The following is a 19,850-nucleotide window of genomic DNA, read 5'->3' as shown; positions in this document are numbered from 1 at the left end:
GAAGACCTGACTTGGCAGATGGCACACACGGAAGAGCACTGTCATTTTCTGTTTCCACCCATTTCTCAGTTTCCTACACACACACACACACACACACACACACACACACCCTCAGGCCCGGGAAAGGAGCAGGTGGGCTTACAGACCCGTGGGCTGCAGGCCTCAAGAGAAGTGTCCCAAGACAATGGCTGTGGTTCCTTGGGTGTGAAATAAAAATCTAACAAAGGTGGAGGTATTCTCTCCAAGAAGTCACATTTTAAAAAAGTTGGGGAGCCCTGGATCTTCCCTCGTTAATTAATTTGCACAGTAACACAGGCTGGTTTACCAGGTGTGCTGTTGGGCACTTCAATAGCACAGAGGCCTCCCCCGCAGGCAGGGGGGTAGAGCCGCGCCAGAGCCCTGACACGGTGTGGGCAGCCACTTAAGGATTGTTTGACAAGTAAACAAAGACAAGTTTCAGTAGGATTGGCTTGATAATGGCAGAGGGGTGGGCAGCCCGAGGGAGGGGAACCAGATACCAAAGGCAAATTCCTTTATTTCATAATTGTATCTGGCATCCCCATTCTCAAGCTGCATTGTGAGGCTCTGAGAGAGGCAGTTAGGAAAGTAGAGAGATAATGATCTCTCCGCCCCGGGGCAGCACTAATGGGTCTCATCTGAGGACACTACTAACAAGTGGAGCCGCCACCTAACTGTGGACACGCCAGTTAACTCTGGACGCCCAGTAAGTTTTCCTTGGCCTCCACCTCGCTTGGGCTGGTGGGGGGAGTGTTGGGGGCACCGCTTTCCTGCCCCTGGTTTCCCATCCTTCCCAGCTCGGGGCGGCCGGCCGGCGAGAGTCTTGGAAAGACAGGGAAGGGCCACCTGGGGGCCAGCTCTCCGTTCTGTTTGCTCGAGTAAACACAGTAAGTTTGTAGCTCCCTGTCCCCCATCTCCCATGGGTTGTGGGACCCAGAAATTAAAGTAGGCGCCACAACCTGGCTAGCCCTTGCCCCCGGGGGACGGGAGTGCCAGGCGGGGAGCGCGCCTTGCACTCGGATGGAGGTGGCAGCTTTCTGGACCGATACGCAGTCCGCGGGCCCCTTTCTTTGACTCGGGCGCCGGGAGACCTGCGGGTGCGCTGCTCCCGGAGCCGGCTGCTCGGCTGGGCGGGGCCGCGGTGCCCTCCTCCCCATTTCAAGGGTGACTGTGCCGCTGACGTCAGGCAGCTTTTGGTTCATTCCCTGGCGCGAGGACTTTATTTTCATAACAGCGTGCAGTGCCATGGAACTGGAATAGGCGTGTCCTCCCCCCTGACCCTCTCCCGCCCCTTGTCCCTCCGCTCACCTCCTCGCTCGCTCCCTCCCTCCGGCGACAGCCGCCTTTATAACTGCTCGGCGCCTCGAGGGCGGGATCGCTTTCGCGGGCTCCCCAGCACCCAGGGGCTCCGAGCTGCCTCGAACGCGCGGGAAGCAGCGCCAGTTCCAGCGCCGAAGCCCAGGCACAGGGTAAGCGAGGCGCACGGAGCCGGAGCGCGCCCCGCCTCCGGATGTAAATCCTGGGGGTGAGCCGGGTCGGGAGGGTGGAATGCGCGAGAGAAAGCCTGGTAATGAGGACTGCAGCTGGCTGTGAGCAGGAAAGAATCCCTAGAAAGAAATGCCTCTAGTTTAACACAACTCGGATTGTTTTCTTCCTCTGCGCCTCCCAGGCTAAGGTAGAGCGGAGAGCGAAATGAACATCAGGCAGGAGTTTCAGACGCGTTCTACGCACTCTTAGCAGGCGGAATCCTGGCCGGGCAGGGGGGCAGCTCCGGCATCCGGGAGAAGAGAAAAGAGGGAGAAAGATCTTAGAGGAAGGGGAGGCACGGGGCGGAGAGGGGTGGACACTGCGGAGGGCGGCAGGAGGGGAAAGATGGTGACAATTGTTACTTTACCCAGTTACTGAAAAGTTTCCAAGTGTGTTGTCCTTCCACAGCAAGCGTGCCCTTGCGAATGTGGGGAAGTGGGTTCATAGCAGCCACCCCTTCTCTTGATGCGAGTGTGGGGCCCTCAGCTCCACAGCGTCCCCTCCGCTGCTGTCCCCGGCGGGGCTCAGGAACTCCCGCGTGTTCAGTGACAGCCCACCTTGCAAACAAGGAAACAGGACCGGGAACGGCCCCAAAGATGCCCCCGAGGCCCTACGGCATCCGAGGGGAGGAAAGGCTAGCACACAGGGGGAGGTCTGCTCAGGTTCAAGGAATTTGAAGGACTTGCCATTCCTGACTTCTCTCCAGGCTGATGCTGTCCTCCGAGGGTCTGTAAATGCCACACCTGTTGCAGGTTCAGCTGAATCACCCACGGCTGTGGGCTCGTTCCTGAGGGGGAACACTTGAGCCACTTCAGATGCAAGAGGGGTGAGGATGGAGGCCCAGCTCCACTCTCCAGGCGGGGTGCTGGTTGCTACCTGGAGAGGGAAGGAATGAAGGGGAGGAAGGGTCGGGAGGAATTTTACTTGGGAGACTGACAGGCTCCTCCAGGGTTTGGAGAGGTGCTGCTTCAAGGGCAAATGGGAATGAGCAGAACATTCCTGGGAAGTGCTCTCCACTCGGGTCAGGAACCCTCCTTCCTCCTCCTGACTCTACAGGACGGTGCAGCCTTGGGAGGCAGGGCCTGGGCCCTGAGTTCCCCCCGCAGCGGTTCTCAACCTGTAGGTCGCGACCCCTGAAAATACATCCTGCGTATCAGATATTTACATTACGATTCATAACAGTAGCAAAATTACAGTTATGAAGTAGCAACGAAAATAATTTCATGGTTGGGGGTCACCACGACATGAGGAACTGTATTAAAGGGTCGCAGCATTAGGAAGGTTGAGAACCACTGCCCTCAGGGGCCCTGGGAAGGCCCCAGCTCCTTCCCAGGCTGAGTCCAGCCCTCGCAGTCCTCCGTGGAGCCCGCGCTGCCTTCCTGTTTCACCCTAGTGGGCACTGAAGATAACGGGGTGTGAAGAAGAATTTTAATCGTGTGGTTTTATTTTTCTCACCGCTATTTAAAAATCCGCAGCTTGAGTTGAAATGGGCAGGAAATGATGTGTTGGTATAATAGGACTTTTAACAACAGTGAATTGAACAGTGGTTTCTCTTGAAGGGTAGATTTTCGGAGTTGTTTGGTGTGTTTTTTTTTACTTTTATTCCTATTTTTATTGACTTGTGGTTAGAATATATAGTCTGTACATTTCTTATTTTAGGATTTCACATTTTTGTGTGTGGTCTAAAATATAGTTTTTTTTTGTAAGTGTTCCAAGGCCACTTCCTCAGAAGCAATCATATAGAGCCGGGGTCCGTAAACTAGGCCCATGGCCAAACACATCCCTCAGCCTATGTTTGTAAATAAAGTTTTATCGGAACACAGCCATGCTCATTTGTCTATGCATTATCTATGGCTGCTTCAGCTATAAACGTATGGCTTGCTGAGCCTAAACTATTTGTTATCTGGCCCTTTACAGAAAATGTTTGCTGATCTTAGATATAGAAGATCTGAATTATTTGATTAATAATGGAGATCTAATAAGGTATAAAGATAGAGAATATTTTGATTAAAGTATCCGCAGAACATATATAAACATTTACCATATTATTATTCATTTTTTTCTATTTCATCTGCTGAGGACTGATAAAATATTAAGGTCTCCAATAATTGTAGTATTTCCTTTGATTTCTCCTTGTGTTTCTGGTAGTTTTGTTTTATGTGTTTTAGTGCTATGTTATTCAGTGCATACACGTTCATGATGATTTTATCTTCAATGTGCAGTATCCTGATTATTATAATATAATACCTTTTTGCCTACACTTTGCATGATATTAATACCTCAACTCTTTCTTAATTGTCTTACTTTGAGCAAGCTATTTAACTTTGTCTGTCTTTTTTTTTTTTAATTAAATCTTTATTGTTCAGATTATTACATTTGTTCCTCTTTTTTCCCCCCATAACTCCCCTCCTTCCAGCTCCCACCCCACCCTCCACCCTCACTCCCCACCCACTGTGTTCATCCATAGGTGCATGATTTTTGTCCAGTCACTTCCCGCATCTCCCACACCCCTTTTCCCCCCAAGAATAGTCATTCTATTCCCTTTCTATGTCCCTGATTCTATTATAATCACCAGTTCATTCTGTACATCAGGTTATTTATTCACTTGATTCTTAGATTCATTTGTTGATAGATGCATGTTTGTTGTTCATAATTTGTATCTTTACCTTTTTCTTCTTCTTCCTCTTCTTAAAGGATACCTTTCAGCATTTCATATAATACTGGTTTGGCGGTGATGAACTCCTTTAGCTTTTCCTTATCTGTGAAGCTCTTTATCTGACCTTCAATTCTGAATGATAGCTTTGCTGGATAAAGTAATCTTGGTTGTAGGTTCTTGGTATTCAGCACTTTGAATATTTCTTGCCATTCCCTTCTGGCCTGCAAAGTTTCTGTTGAGAAATCAGCTGACAGTCGTATGGGTATTCCCTTGTAGGTAATTGAGCCTCTTTCTCTTGCTGCTTTTAAGATTTTCTCTTTGTCTTTTGCTCTTGGCATTTTAATGATGATGTGTCTTGGTGTGGTCCTCTTTGGATTCCTTTTGTTTGGGGTTCTCTGCGCTTCTTGGACCTGTAAGTCCATTTCTTTCTCCAGATGGGGGAAGTTTTCTGCCATTATTTCTTGAAATAGGTTTTCAATATCTTGCTGTCTCTCATCTTCTGGCACTCCAATAATTCTGATATTAGACCGCTTAAAGCTGTCCCAGAGGCTCCTTACACTATCTTCACACTTTCGGATTCTTTTTTCATTTTGCTTTTCCAATTGGGTGTTTTTTGTCGAATCTTTGGTTTGATTATTGTGCTCCTCTGGTCTGCTATTGGGTATAATATTCTTTATTTCAGTCCGTGTATGCTTACTTTCTAATTTCTTTATCATAGCATCGAGGGTCTCATTAGTTTTCGTGAGGCTCTGCACAAATTTATGGCAAGCCCTCAAAATTGCGATTCTTAGCTCCATATCCTCCATTTCTGTCATGTTTTTTTGTCTCCGCATCTTTTATGCTTTCTTGGTGCACCCCCTTGTGGTCTCTGTGCGCAGTCTTGTTCTAGCCAAGCCTTAATTGTTGTAGTTAACACTAGAGGGATTTGACCACCAGGCCGACTGGCTATAGGAATCAGCTGTATGGAAAACGTCTGCCTTCTGGGGAGGCGCTAATCCAGCCTTTGCCTGAGGCGATTGGCAAATGGCTGCGCAGGGCTTGGGCGGGGCGGGATCAACAGGGTGGGCGGAGGGAGCAGTTATGGCCGCGCTCAGTCCCGTTCCCAGAGGCTCTGCTTCTCAGAACCCCGGCAGCCGCTGCAAACCTCGGAGAGAAAGCTGCCCTCAGGTTCCAACTGATGCCGGATAATCCCGCTTCTCCCGTTTGAGTCTGGGTCCCTAGAGACTCGCCCGGATCTGGAGCCCAGAGTCTGAGACTCCCTCCCGACAGAAAACGACAACCGCGCCCTCAGCCACCAGCCCGCTTTGCGCGCGCACCTCGGTACCTTTGTATTTTCCACACTGCGCCGCCTCTGAGCCTCGATTTGCTGTTCTCTTTCCTTCTAGTTGTAGAGTCTCTCTTCAGCCAGCCTTCCTGTGGTTCTGGGTGATGTCTGTTCCGTCTTTTAGTTGTATTTTTGAAATGGTTGTTTGCGGCAGCGGTCTCCGGTGTTTACCTACGCCGCCATCTTGGTCTCCACCCCAAGCTATTTAACTTTGTACCTGACACAAAATACCTGCTAAATAAACATTATCTATTATGATTGTGCTTTTTTTTTGCATTCACTTTCATTTTTTCCTTCCGTTGGCTTTCAACTTTTAAAATCCTGTTGTTTTAGGTGAGGTTCTTATAGGTATAGAATAGTTTAATTTAGTCTTTTTTCAAAATAAAAAATGTTAGCATTTACATTTATTGTAATAATAGTTGTTTGCTATTGTCATCTAATTTTTGGCCATGTATTCTGTTTTCTCCATCCTCTCCACATTAGGTAGTCTATATTGTATTTTTAGATCTACTAGGCCACTCAGTGGATGGTAGTGCCATTCTCAGGACTTAGAAATACAGGCTTGCAAGGAAAGATGACAAATTTAGCTTGGGCTTGCTGGATCAAACATGAATATGTTGCCATTATATATTGAAATAAAATATTTAAAAAATTGGTCTTTGAGAGCTTTGAGATGGTATACCAGTAGAGGACTTCACTTTATCCAACCACCTTTTTTTCTGAAAGTTTCATTTCTTTTTAAAAAAAATATATGTTTTTATTTATTTCAGAGAAGAAGGGAGAGGGAGAGATAGAAATATCAATGATGAGAGAGAATCATTGATTGTCTGTCTCCTGCACGCCCCCTACTGGGGATTGATCCTGTAACCCTCGCATGTGCCCTTGACCTAATCGAACCCGGGACCTTCAGTCTGCAGGCTAATGCTCTATGCACTGAGCCAAACCAGCTCGGGCCGGAAGTTTCATTTCTTAAAATTCTGGGCCTAAAAGATTTGAAAGTTTCACTCAAATTCTTAAGTTTTTTTTAAAAAATGATTTTCAGTTTACATTCCAGTAATTTATTTTATATTAATCTAAAGTTCACATGGTTTGTTTAGACTAGAGGCAGATGATAATATCCCCAGGAACGGCCCGAAAGTAAATAAATTGGGATGAACACCGTTGTTATACTTGTTTAGCTCTGCCCGTGGTAGTGGAATCGTTTATTTTCTCTTCAGTTACTGCATAGAAACTCAATTCAGGGATGTTATTCATAAGCTGTTGCCATGACGCATCACTTTTATGTCATCAGAATACGGACAGCTACTCAGAACAGGGCATCTGGAGATTTCCCTAGAGACACTTTCCAATTACAACTTACCCTTCATCCAGGGCGGAGAAATTTCTGTGAGACTCCACCCTTGTCTTAGAACTTAGCCTAGATAAAAATATGAGGGTCAGCACATATTCATCTCAAAAATTTGTCCTCCCCATTACACTTGCTAATAAATAACTTGCTTTGAGTAAATATTCAGCGGGCAGTCTTATTCCAAACATTTGCTCAGCAACCACTGTGCAGAGCACACAGTGAGGGGATACCAACAAACAGAAGATTTGCTCTATTTCCTTAATCCTTAAAACACCTGTTATCTGATAGGCGAGTCAACCTGATATTAAAGTATAATATGTAACATATATATGGAAAACCTTCGGTGCCAAGAAGTAGTTACTTGTAAAAACTATGAAGAGACCTACAAATTTAAAATGAGATGGGACTAATAATTTTTAAAAACCTCAAGATTTGGGCCAAGTTTTGAAGAAATATTGCAAATGGATTGTGACTAGGAGAGGCAGGGTCTTTCTGGCTAAAAGAATAGTGCGTGTGCTGAGGCAAAGAGGGTTACTTTGTCCAAGAAGATCTTAGAGGAGCCCCAATTTCCTACCAGATAGAAAAATACTCTTGGGAGCCTTGCTTCCCTTGCACAGAGGGGTAGAGAGGAGCTGGAAAGGCCAAGGAGGTGGCTGGGAGGACCAGCTAGAAAAAAGCCTTGAAGCTCAAATTGAGGCTGAATCTATTATAATAGACAAAAAGGAGTTAATATGCTTTTTAACCGCTAAATCCACGGATCTCTTCCCAGGCCTTCTTTTCTTTGCTCCCCTTGAATTGTTTAACTCCATTGACCCCTCTTTTTTTGGGGGGGGGGGAAACTGCTCCTTGGCTTCTGGGAGACCACCTCGGCTTATTTCTTTTTCTAACCTCCAATAATTTCTTTTTTGACATCCTTTGCTGACTTCTGCTTGGATGAGATGGTGTTCCCATGGTTCTGTCCTCGGCCCTCTCCCTCACCGTATGTGCACCCTGTGTAATCCCGTCTCCTTTCAAGGCTTCAGGTGCCTTTTATGGGCCCAGTCTGTGTGTATAGCCCAAACCTCTCCTGAACCTCAGACCCACATGTCCACGTGCAGAGGGGTCAGCTCAACCTATGTCTAAGAGCCTGGCCTTTCAGAGCCATGTGATCTTGGGCAAGTAATTTAACTTCTCTGTGCCTCATTTCCCTCAACTGTCAAAAGGGGACATCATAATAGGGTGGTGTAGGGATTACATGAAGCCGTGTGTGGCCCAGAGTAAACTCTCAGGATAGCTTCGTGTTTGTTCTTTCTGGATTCCTCCAACTGCATGTCCTGTAGTCATCTTAGATTCAACAAAGCTAGACGTGGCATCTCCCCTCATAAGCCTGTATTTCTAAGGTCCGTTTGGTTGCCTAAACCAGAAGTCTGGGAATTAACTGGATTCCTTTATTCCCCAAGTCCTGTCTCTTCTACCTTCTCCCCAATCTCCCGCCATTTCCTGCCCATCTTTCATGCCTCATCTCCTTGGATTCCTTGCTAAAGCTTTTAAAAAAAATCCCACTAGGTAGACTGGGCCGCTGTCTTCCATGTGCCCTCAGCATTCCCTGCACACTCAGAAACTCCTTATTTGTATGTCTGTGTGACTCTATTGGTCTTTCCAAGGGCAGCAGCCACACTTGTGGTCTGAGTGACTTGTACATTGATCACAGTACCTGACACTAGCAGGCACTTAAATGTCTGTTGATTGATAGGAAGATTGACCTAAGGCAAGACTGCTTGCTTTGGAGACTTCCCAGAGATGATTTAAATGGAGAGAAGCTGGAGTTAGGGAGAAAAGCTTCTGAGATCATAACTGATTTAGGGATGAAATAGATTAAATTATGATTAAACTCATAAAGGCATACTCTTCCTAACTATGTGACATGGGGTATGTAACTTCATCTAAGACACAGTCTTCTCACCTACAAAATGAGTTGTGGGAATATTAAATGAGATAATAGGTATAAAACATGTAAATGAGAGAATACATATAATAAAACATATAGACGCTAAGCCTTGTGCCTGGCTCACAAGAGGACTCAGCATGAAGTGGTAGTCATCATTCTTTTTATACATAATTATATTGTGACTATTGTTATTACTATGGATTGAAGGTGGGAATTCAAGGGCAGAGAGGAAATCAAAATGACAGAAAATCACAAATTTGCCTGTGATGGCTCAGCTTCAACAAACACCTAAGTTAGTTGATGTCATTCCCCAGGCAGTCCTCAGAGGAAGGTTTTGTCCTGTTCATTTTTAGATGACGGATGAGATAAATAGACGAATCTTCTAAGGAGGAAGATGAGATCAGCTACTGGGAAGTTTCAGGGCCCCCGCTAATTCATGCTCAGATACTCCGTCAAATGCTGCCATCTGTCCTTGCATACCAGGCAAAGCCAATTGTTGGTCAATGCCGTGGAGAGGGTCAGTGCCGCTCCAGGACCCTGTGGCTTTGCCCTGTAGGTGGGCGTTCTCCTTGGCCTGCACTCAGACCCTTCAACCTCACCTCCAGCCCTGGTTTGGGGTTGTGTTAGGAGTTTGTGGCACGTATTCTTTTAATGACAGGACATGGGGCAAGAAGGAGGATGAGGGGGAGGGAGAAAGAGGCTTAGAAATTGTCTACAAGGAGCTCCCCATGGAGCTGGACATGGGCTAGACCGCCTAGTTCAGCACCCGCCCTCATTTTACAGAGGGGATGGAGGTTGTGGGAGATAGTGTCCACGCACGGCAAGGCAGCCGAAACCTTTTCTTCCTAAAGGGGCAGAGTAAAGGGAGGGTTTGGAATTGAGCTCAATAAGTGCCTCTCCTCCCTGCCTGCCTCTCCTCCTCCAGTTGTTTTCTCCGCCCCCTCCCCCCATCTTTCTTTATTTCTTAACCTTTGGGTCAGTGGCCTGACTCATTCCAGAAGGGTTAAGGCATCGCCAAGTGATTTCAGGGTCTCAGCTGTGGGTGTCACTGGGTTATTGGACAGCAGGTAGTTAGCACAGTTAGCCGCTGTCATAAGTGAAAGGGGGTCTCACCCTTATGACTCAGAGTCATTTCTCATTTCCCAGGCCTCTAAAGCCTCACCATCCTCCTTCAAAGTGCAGGGTTTAGTCATCAGGAAATTGGGTGGGAGCGCATGACTGGATTCCAGTAAATTCCTCTCTGCTTGCCGAGAAGGATTCACGGTCTCCTAGGAGACACCTGGAGTCTCTTAGGAGCAGGGTTTCAGACACGGCCCAGAGCTCCCCACTTCAGACCCCAAGTGTGACTTCAGACAGCCTGCGTGAGAGGGAGGATGGGAGCCAGTGGTGGGGGTTGGGTTAAGGACAGCAGACAGGGGCTTGTGAGGTACAGCCCACCCCTCCCTGTCTCATGAACAACCTCTTTTCCGTGGACTCCACTTCTCCTGACCATATGCTCGCCCACCCATCCTGGTGGGGCACTTACCACAGTCAGGTACTAGACCGGAGGCTGGGGAGAGACATTTAATAACCCAGCCTCCAAGGGACCTGTTTGTCTAGCGGGAGATGCAGATTTCTCAACAGGTGTGGCAGGGCTGCGTGCCAGGTGCTGTGGTAGGAAACGCGGAGGCTCCCTGGGAATTCAAAGGACGCGCATCTCACGAGACATGGGCATCAAGGGAAGCACCTGGTAGAAGGGGCCTCTAAGTCAAATGAAGGGGGTGGGGAAGCGGGGAGAATGCCCCACGCAGATGGGACAGCATGCTTGAAGTGAGATAGAGGGCTGGTTTGGAGGAGAGACAAGAAGCTTGCATATTGGGGATATGGGGGAGGGTGTGGGACAAGGCATGAGGCTGGAGAGGCAGGCAGGGCTGAGCCTTCCACCGGCTGTGCAGGTTATGGCTCTTTCCCTGGCCACAAAGAGTGGCTTAGAGACGGCAAGTCTGCAGACAGAGGTTGGGCTTCTGAGTGGTCCAAGTGGAGGTGTTGGTGGGCGACATAGTCAAGAGACAGTGAAGAGGTGGAAGTGCTAGGACGTGGGTGATGGGTCTGTTAATGTGGAATAGAGATTTCTTTGGCCATTTCCCAACTCAGTGGTATGACCTTAACTTGGCTTTTAGTGTCACTGCCTTGGGTTCACAAATGGGGATGTTGTAGGAGGCGGGAACGCATCAGGTGTCTGATCCATGGGGTCAGATTGCACCTGGGTTCAGCAACCTTGGTACTTGGGTTCTGGCTAGGAAAGAATTCAGAGCCGAGACCCAAACTATAAGAGATCATTTACTTATAAAATCACAGAGGCAGAAAAAGTAATTCCTGGAAGAAATGGGCTTAGGAAACAAGTTCTAGAGCAGTGGTTCTCAACCTTCCTAATGCCTCGACCCTTTAATACAGTTCCTCATGTTGTGGTGACCCCCAATTTCATTGTTACAAATTGAACATAATTAAAGCATAGTGATTAATCACAAAAACAATATGTAATTATATATGTGTTTTCCGATGGTCTTAGGTGACCCCTGTGAAAGGGTCGTTCGACCCCCAAAGGGGTTTCGACCCACAGGTTGAGAACCACTGTTCTAGAGCCAAAAGAATGGCCCTTGTAGCCTGGGAGTGAGGAAGCCAATGGTAATATGCCTGGGGCGGGGGGGCGGGGGGGGGGAGTGGAGAGAAAGGGAAAGGCTCAGACATGCTCCCTGAGAGAGAGCCCTCTGGGTCCTCCACCCTAAGGGTTTTAAGGGTGGAGATTCTAGGGTATATCCCAGGGGTAAAATCTCAATAGAATACTCATCAACTTTCCACGTGCGTCCTTTCAGGGTTGTGGTAGCCGCTGATTGCTTGGTCAGCGCCAGAGCAGGGGGTCATTACCCAATGCAGCTGGTCCTGAGGTCAGGCAGGGGGTCACTGATCTGGTTTTACTGCTTTTCTGGACCTGGAGCTACAATCCAATGGAGGCCTAAATGTTATCTCTAGGGAGGAAAGGTCAGGGGGTCCATACCTCATCACCAGCGATATGCTAGGGGAGAAAAGTCAACCTGGGGGCGAGGTCCCACCTTACATTTGTCCTTTGCTAGGCACCCAGGGCTTTCCTCTCTGGTGGTCTCTGTACCTGGCTCATCGTCCTTGCTCTGCTCATGCCTGTCTAGCCCCTTACCACAGGGAGACCCTGGGATGCCTCCTGCCTCGCCTTCTCATCTTTCTTACAGGATCACCCTTCCTGCCTGCCTTCTTCAGTAGAGCATGCACAGCCACTGTGCAAATAGTCATTTCTTTCCTGCGTAGGAACTGGAGGGTTTGTATAACTCCGAACTGTTGGGGCAATTCACAAGGGTAGGCTGAGCTCTCATCAGTTTAATCCATGCTCAGAGCCTAAAGCAGCACCCAGTACTGATGTCGTCACCCCATTTCTAACTGGAGGGTTCCTACTAGCTTTAAAGTTCTGAGCAGACAAATGGGCTCTATGGTGTTGTGTTAAGATGTGCAACGTTGAAGCTGGAATTTGGGTTTGAATCCTGGACCTTCCTTCCACTTACTAGCTGTGTGACTTGGGTGAGTCAGCTCACGTGGGCCTCGGTTGCTGCACTTGTGGGACAGGGATAATAATGACGTGAGCTGTATCATAAGGTGGTTGTGAGGGTTCAATGAGTAAGTGCATACAACTGGGTGTGAATGAATTATGAGACCCTCCCTCCCCTTCAAAGCAGTCTAAGAGTAAATGGTTTCTCTCCACCCCCATTTGGTCTCTGTTGGAGCGAGTCCACTCTAGGTCTCTCTGCCCTTCACTTTGGTTACAAACGATGTCTACGCCACTGCTAAGCTCCTTACATTTCCTCTTTCTTGCTCCAGCTCTTACGTTCTTCTCCAAGGCTATTGCTTTAGCTCCTGGCAGTTTATATTCCCAAGTGCCGATTGCTGGCCTATTTCTCCTCACACCCTGCTTTCCAGCAGTCCCTTTCAGTTCCCCAGAACCTGCCCTCTCCCAGCCAACTTCCCCGGCTCTTTCCCTCATCTGGGCCTTTCCCTAGGCAACATGGTTCCTTCTCAGTACAGGCTGCTTGATAATGAGTCTGGTGAGGTTTCTTTCCCTCTGACTAAATTGAAACTTAGAACATTTTAGACCTGTTGTGTAATCTCTGTCATGCTGGGGAAGGGGTGGGGAGGGCTAATAGAGGCCAATTAAGAAGGATATTAGTTAAAAAAATTAGTCACTCATGCTTAGCTGGTGAGCCTCAGTTGTTGCGCGTCAGGCCATGAACCAAGAGGTCACAGTTCAATTCCTGGTCAGGGAATATGCCCAAGTTGTGGGCTTGATCCCCACTAGGGAGGAGGTATTCGATCCATGTTTCTCTCTCATTGATGTTTCTATCTCTCTATCCCTCTCCCTTCCTCTCTCTAAAATCAATAAAAATATATTTAAAAAAATTAGCTGCTCAGATAAAAAATATTTACTAAAAGTTTTTTTAAAGACATTTCTGAGAGAATTGGGAAATAGAAACCCTAAGTGGATATTTGATATTAAAAGGTTATTGTTGCCCTAGCTCCATGGTCTGCAAACCGCGACTCGTGAGCCACATGCGGCTTTTTGGCCCCTTGAGTGTGGCTCTTCCACAAAATACCAGGTGCAGGCGTGCATGTACAGTGCGATTGAAACTTCGTGGCCCATGCACAGAAGTCGGTATTTTGTGGAAGAGCCGGTATTTTGTGGAAGAGCCACACTCAAGGGGCCAAAGAGCCGCATGTGGCTCTCGAGCCGTGGTTTGCCGAGCCGCAGTTTGCCGACCACTGCCCTAGCTGGTTTGGCTCAGTGGATAGAGCGTTGGCCTGTGGACTGAAGGGTCCTGGGTTTGATTTTGGTCAATGGCACATGCTCGGGTTTTGGGCTTGATCCCCAGTTGGGGGCGTGCAGGAGGCAGCCGATCTATGATTCTCTCTCATTATTGATGTTTCCATCTCTCCCTCTCCCGTCCTCTCTGAAATTAATAAAAGTATATTAAAAAAAGATTACCGTTAATTTTTAAGTATGGCTAAGTTAAAAAGGAGTTTTTGTCATATATACGTATGCATGTATTTATTGATAAAACGATCTGATGTCTTGGACTTGCTTAAAAGTAATCGAGTGAGTGGGGTGGGGATGTAGATTATTGAAGCAAGATTGACGATATATTGATACTTTTTGAAATTATGTGACGAGTCCATGGGCCTCCATTATACTATTTATTTTTTAATATGCTTGAAAATGTCTATAATAAAAACTGAAATATTAAAAAACATGCCACTGTTTTAAAGGCAGTTCAGGGACTGTTTCTCATCTCCCTGGCACGATTGGGGAGGGAGGTGGAGGTGAAATTGGGGAAACTGGTTTTCTCGCACTCCACACCCACTGCCCATTGCGCTTCTCGGACCCTGGTCTGTGGGTGTCAGGAGGCTCTGAGACACCACCCCCTCCTGTACTGCTGCCCCAGAGTGAGGGGCCTCGAGGTCCAGTTGGGTGCAGGAGGTCTCTGCCTTACCGGCCTGTCCAGCCCCAGACTATCCTCTGTGCAAAACCTCATCAGTCTCTGTCAAGATTTAGAGTCCTCAGGCTCAAAGTCCTTCATAATTAATTATCAGGCAGTGTGATAACAACTACTTGCCAACAAACAGCACTACTTTGAGGGGTGGGGAAGGAGCAGTGGGAAGGGCAGGGATGGTGAGAAAAATACCTTTCCAGCCAGACACCACCCTGATGATTAATCTGAGAGGGAGTGAAGAGGAAGGTGAAGTGAGTGAAGATGAAATGCACAGGGCCTGCCTGGGTCCCTTCCCTTGTTGGTGCTGCCCTGGAATTGGACAGGGTTCTTCCTCTTCCGTAACCATGGCACCCTCCACACCTCCCTTTCCCATAGCACCCCAGAGTGGACATTTGTAGGCAGAGCACATCAGGGTTTGGGTACTTGCATTTCAGGGCTTGCCTGTATTTGAAGTTCATCTGCCTTCCTTTCCCCTGTGTCTCATTCTCTCCCCTGGAGAGGTGGAACCTAGCCCGTACTTTGCTCTGTGCTCTCCATGTGGGAGGAGTTTAATTCCCGTGGGATAGAGTGCAGGCGACAGACCCATGGCAAGAGAAGGCCAAGGGATGCCTGGGGCAGTCGTGGCAAATTATGTCTGTCTGTCTCTTTTACTATGGCAGAGAACATGCCTGTTTCCTCCATTGAGTATCTAGACTAGAGATTGGCACAGTGATATTCAATAAATATTGGTTGAGTCTGGCCAGCATGGCTCAATGGTTGAGCGTCGACCTATGAACTAGGACAGTGATGGGAACCTATGACACGCGTATCAGAGGTGACACGTGAACTCATTTTTTTGGTTGATTTTTCTTTGTTAAATGGCATTTAAATATATAAAATAAATATCAAAAATATAAATCTTTGTTTTACGATGGTTGCAAATATAAAAAAATTTCTATATGCGACATGGCACCAGAGTTAAGTTAGGGTTTTTCAAAAGGCTGACACGCCGAACTCAAAAGGTTCGCCATCACTGAACTAGCAGGTCACGATTTGATTCCCGGTCAGGGCACATGCCTGGTTTGTGGGCTCTATCTCCAGTGTGGGGCGTACAGGAGGTAGCCGATCAATGATTTTCTCCCATCATTGATGTTTTTCTCTTGCTCCCTCTCTCTACCTCTCTCTTTAAAATCAATAAACATATATTAAAAAATATTGGTTGAATGAATGATTATGTAATACAAAGTTAAACTTGGAGGGCCAGTTTCATAAGAAGTTAGGAAGATAGATTTAAACTATAAATTATTTATTTTATTTAACTTATGCTGACATGCCACAAATATATTTTAATATATACACAATATTCATTCATATATGAATGTATGTGTTATACTGCATACAGTATATAATTAAGAGTTCATTATGACAGGGAAGACTCCATTATTTTTTGGAATTAGTAGAGCCATCCTTACATAGGAGGGAAAAACACCTACTATGTGATAGCAGAGTTTAAGAAGAGAATCCAGTGGCTTCTGAAATCTACAATTTAGATAACTCCTTTTATCCATGAGAGAATGGGATGCTTACAAATTATGTCTGAGACAGGTATTCCCATGTTCACTGATTCCTAAGAAAACACTAGATAAAAATATCAGGAATAATGGAAGTTATTTGTGACATATTTTTTGAACTGAGACGCTGAAACCCCTCAACAGAGCACTGGGTCCTCTAGCTTCAGGGTAAATATTAATATTATAGTTCAGTTGTGGGGAAGGACATATGGGATTTGTTCTTTCCCTTCATCAGCCTTTAGGATTTGCCACGAGGACATAGAGAAAAGGTAGTAGCTTTATCTAATATAGTGAGGTCACGGGCAAAACCTTGGCTGAACATACAAAATTTTTTTCTGAATCTCTCTTGGTCCTCTGTGCCTGAGTTTGTTAGGACACTCACCCTCTGCCTCTAATTTGCTTTTACACAGGATCAAAATGACCACTGCTCCTAGTGGTTGCCGTAGTAACCTGGAGGCCAAGTACCACAGACTTTGTGATACGTCTGAAGCTTGGGGCATCGTCCTGGAAACTGTGGCTGCCGTGGGGGCTGTGACCTCCGTGGCCTTCATGCTCGCTCTCCTGGCCCTCATCTGCAAGGTGCAGGACTCCAACAAGAGGAAGGTGCTCCCGGTCCAGTTCCTCTTCCTTGTGGGTGTGCTGGGGGTCTTCGGCCTGACCTTTGCCTTCATCATCAAACTGGACAGCCTCACGGGGCCCACACGCTTCTTCCTCTTCGGCGTCCTCTTCTCCCTCTGCTTCTCCTGCCTCCTGGCTCATGCTTTCAACTTGACAAAGCTGGTCCGCGGCTGGAAGCCCCTCTCCCTGCTGGTGATGCTGGGCCTGGCTGTGGGCGTCAGCCTGGTGCAGGACATCATCGCTATTGAGTATGTCGTCCTCACCATGAACAGGACCAATACTGACATCTTCGCTGAGCTTCCTCCTTCTCGGCGCAATGAAGACTTTGTCATGCTGCTCATCTTCGTCCTCTTCTTGATGGCTCTGACCTTCCTCACATCCTGCTTCACCTTCTGTGGCCCCTTCACGGGCTGGAAGAGACACGGAGCCCACATCTATCTCACCACGCTCCTCTCCATGGCCATCTGGGTGGCATGGATCACCTTGCTCTTGATCACCCCTACCCCTGACACCATGTGGGATGATACCATCCTCAGCGCAGCCTTGGTGGCCAATGGCTGGATTTTCCTGTTGGCTTATGTTGTACCTGAGTTTCAGCGGCTCACAAAGCAACAGAACCCCATGGACTACCCTGTTGAGGATGCTTTTTGTAAACCTCAATTCATGAAGCAGAGCTATGGCGTGGAGAACAGAGCCTACACTCAAGAGGAAATCACTCAAGGTACAGAGCCGGGCTGGGTGGAGAGTCCTTTGTAGAGAGATGGGGGAGAATCATAGGGTATTATATCTGTACGGAACATGCAGGTTTATCCAGCTCGTGCCCCTGACAGAACAGATAAGGTCCCCAAGGCTCAGCTCATGCTTGAAACCATCCAGCTAGTTAACAAGTGGATCTAGAAGCTGCCTCTGCAGCTGTAGTCCAGCACTTTCCACACAGTCCATGTAGGTTTCTCTGAATAAAAATAGGATGAAGCAAAGAAATAGAAAAGGGATGACTCAACATTCTTAGAGTTAAGCAGGTGAGAGAGTGTTCTTTATAAAAGATAACTCAGCACCCCTTCTGGAAATGTGAGACCTTCATATATTTGGGCGTGTAAAGCCAAGCCAGGATTTCTTGCAGTGACACAGGGCACAGAGAGGTTAGAAAGCCCTTTTATCATAAACCAGCGGAAATCTCCATTAAGTTACTAAGGATTCCGATTTAACCTGAAGAGCTACATTTTATTGTATGTATCTGGCTGGGCCCATGGGAGGGAAGAGATCCTATCTTGACATGAAAGAATGAACCGATTTTGCTCTTGCCTGGTGTTGTGAGTAGACAGGTTTTCTGTTGTTGTTCTAGTAACATAAAGAGGCTCAACTGATATCCAGACACTGCCCTTGCCCGTCAGGATCTGTGTGTTGCTCTCCAGGGTTTACATCAATCTCTGGACCTAATCAGGGGAGAGGAATGGGTTTGGGAGAAGAGTGAGGGGCCTCCAAGGCCCAGTTCTTAGCTGCTGCTTACAATTTCTCTGCTCCTGAAGCCTGAGGTGCGAAGCTTTCTGGTGCTTCTCCCTGTAGCAGGGGGGACCCTCTCCTGGGTACTCAGAAGCCACCCAGAGAGAAAATTCAATGGATAAGGTGTCTATCCTGCTTTGGTAGATGACTCAACTGGGGTGAGCACGAGTGGGTGCCCAAGGAAGGGGACCCTAACGCTTTAATGTCTCCTCTCCCTCTGTTTCAGGTCTTGAAGAGCTAGGTGATACTACCTATGCCCCTTATACCACCCATTTCCAGCTGCAGGTAAGTGATCTCTTCTTTTTCATCAGCAGCCTCAGCACCCCAGGCACGTGTCCCTTGGGAATAGATGGTGTTACCATTCTGATGGCTCCTAAATGGCCACCTTAAAAAGATGACATGTCTATGTTGCTCTCATCCACCTTCTGGGGTTAGGGCAGACGACTGGAGTGTAGGGCACAGGGAGGACTTTAGGGGGAGGGTATAGGAGAAAGGGAAGAAAATGAGATTCCTGCCCACATTGAATTTCTGTTGAAATATCCAGGAATGGGAGAGGGTTTAACAATATGGTGCTTGCTTTTCAGAATCGGACCTCCCAAAAGGACTTTTCCATTCCACGGGCCCAGACTCGGGTTAGCCCTTACAATGACTATGAAGGAAGGAAAAACGGCAGTTAGCTGAAGAGCGGGATGACCACGACAAGTCAGCAGAACTAATGGGATGTGGGTCAAATCCCGAGTCTTCTAAAGAAACCATACACAACGTTATGGGAAGACCCGGCCGCCCTGCCAACCTCAACAACTGTTCTTCTGTTCTGGAGTTGCTGGGGGCTAGGACACTCCAGTTCTTAGCAGCACCGTAGTTTTTCCTTTGTTCCATACTTAGGATGCTTCTTATAGGTGGGAGTCTCAGGCAACTCAGGGTTTCTCTCTTACTATTCTCTGTCACTGTACATGTGACTCAAGCTCCAGCCATCTAACTGTGTACTGGCTCACTCAACTTCAGAAGCCAGCACTGAATGCTGGTTTTGTAAGGATTGCTCGGCCCAGAGCAGAACTGCAAATCTGAGCAAAAATAGCAAAGGGCTGTCTCTCAGCCCCTCCCTGCCTAAATCTACACTGGAAGCCAACTTGCTGGCACCCTCCCTTCTTGCCTGGGTAGGGGAGGCCAAAGGTCACCCTAAATTTACTCATCTCTATGGTGCTAACACAGGGCCTCTGTAGGTCCCCAGCACCAATTCACAGGTCCCCCCTCTCTCCTTGGGTCATTCCCAAACTTGCTGTCAATCCCCCAACTATTCTCCCCTCCATGTTTTACCAGGAGTTTCCCTTCTGGACCTCACTAGTGTGGGCAAGCCCGACCTCTCTTTGCCAGGAGCATTTGTGCACTGTTCTTTCTGTATATTCCTGGCACTGATCCGAATCCCAGCCTCTGTAACTAGATTTGCACTGTGTTCACCTCCTGCATTCTGTAAGCAGGCATTGTCTGTGGAGGGGAGTGTGCCTTGTATTATAAGTTATTCACCGTTCTTTACCTGGAGATGCAATAAAGATGTGGTGGCAATTCTTTCTCTGTGGCTGCAGCAGTAGGAGTGGTGGACATTAGTCATGTTGCAGCTGAAGTTCAAGGTTCGGTTCCACTGGGTGTGGGCTTGACCCTTCTCCGTGTGTTTCTCCTTCTCTTCTCTGTATGTGTCTAAGACAAGCGTGTTTTCCCCAACTTTTGAGGTGAGTGGCAAGGGTGAGGGGGGAAGCCAAGAGGGATCACGGATCCTGAGGTGTTGCTCCAGGAAGGCAGAGGAGTGGTGACTGTGGAATGGGGCTTGGCAGCCCAGGT

The 19,850-nt window shown here is 47.5% G+C and overlaps 1 protein-coding gene across 4 annotated transcripts; it reads left to right on the top strand.

Moving 5' to 3' along the window:
• Positions 1-560: 560 nt before the first annotated feature.
• Positions 561-19,582, top strand: GPRC5A (G protein-coupled receptor class C group 5 member A). 4 transcript variants are annotated; one of them, XM_070410666.1, is made up of 4 exons: positions 561-724; positions 16,307-17,235; positions 18,241-18,299; positions 18,599-19,582. In XM_070410666.1, the coding sequence occupies exons 2-4, from the start codon at positions 16,314-16,316 to the stop codon at positions 18,689-18,691; spliced, it is 1,074 nt and encodes a 357-aa protein (XP_070266767.1). In that variant the 5' UTR covers positions 561-724; positions 16,307-16,313; the 3' UTR covers positions 18,692-19,582. The 4 variants fall into 4 exon arrangements, with proteins under 4 accessions (XP_070266767.1, XP_070266766.1, XP_070266765.1 ...); XM_070410665.1 differs by lacking the exon at positions 561-724 and adding an exon at positions 1,252-1,487; XM_070410664.1 differs by lacking the exon at positions 561-724 and adding an exon at positions 1,494-1,530.
• The last annotated feature ends 268 nt before the right edge of the window (positions 19,583-19,850 follow it).

Source organism: Myotis yumanensis, unplaced genomic scaffold, assembly GCF_028538775.1.
Source record: "Myotis yumanensis isolate MYYU_CA2020_CCGP unplaced genomic scaffold, mMyoYum1.0.hap1 SCAF_3, whole genome shotgun sequence".
Taxonomy (NCBI): domain Eukaryota; kingdom Metazoa; phylum Chordata; class Mammalia; order Chiroptera; family Vespertilionidae; genus Myotis; species Myotis yumanensis.
This window is presented reverse-complemented; position numbering and strand designations above follow the sequence as displayed.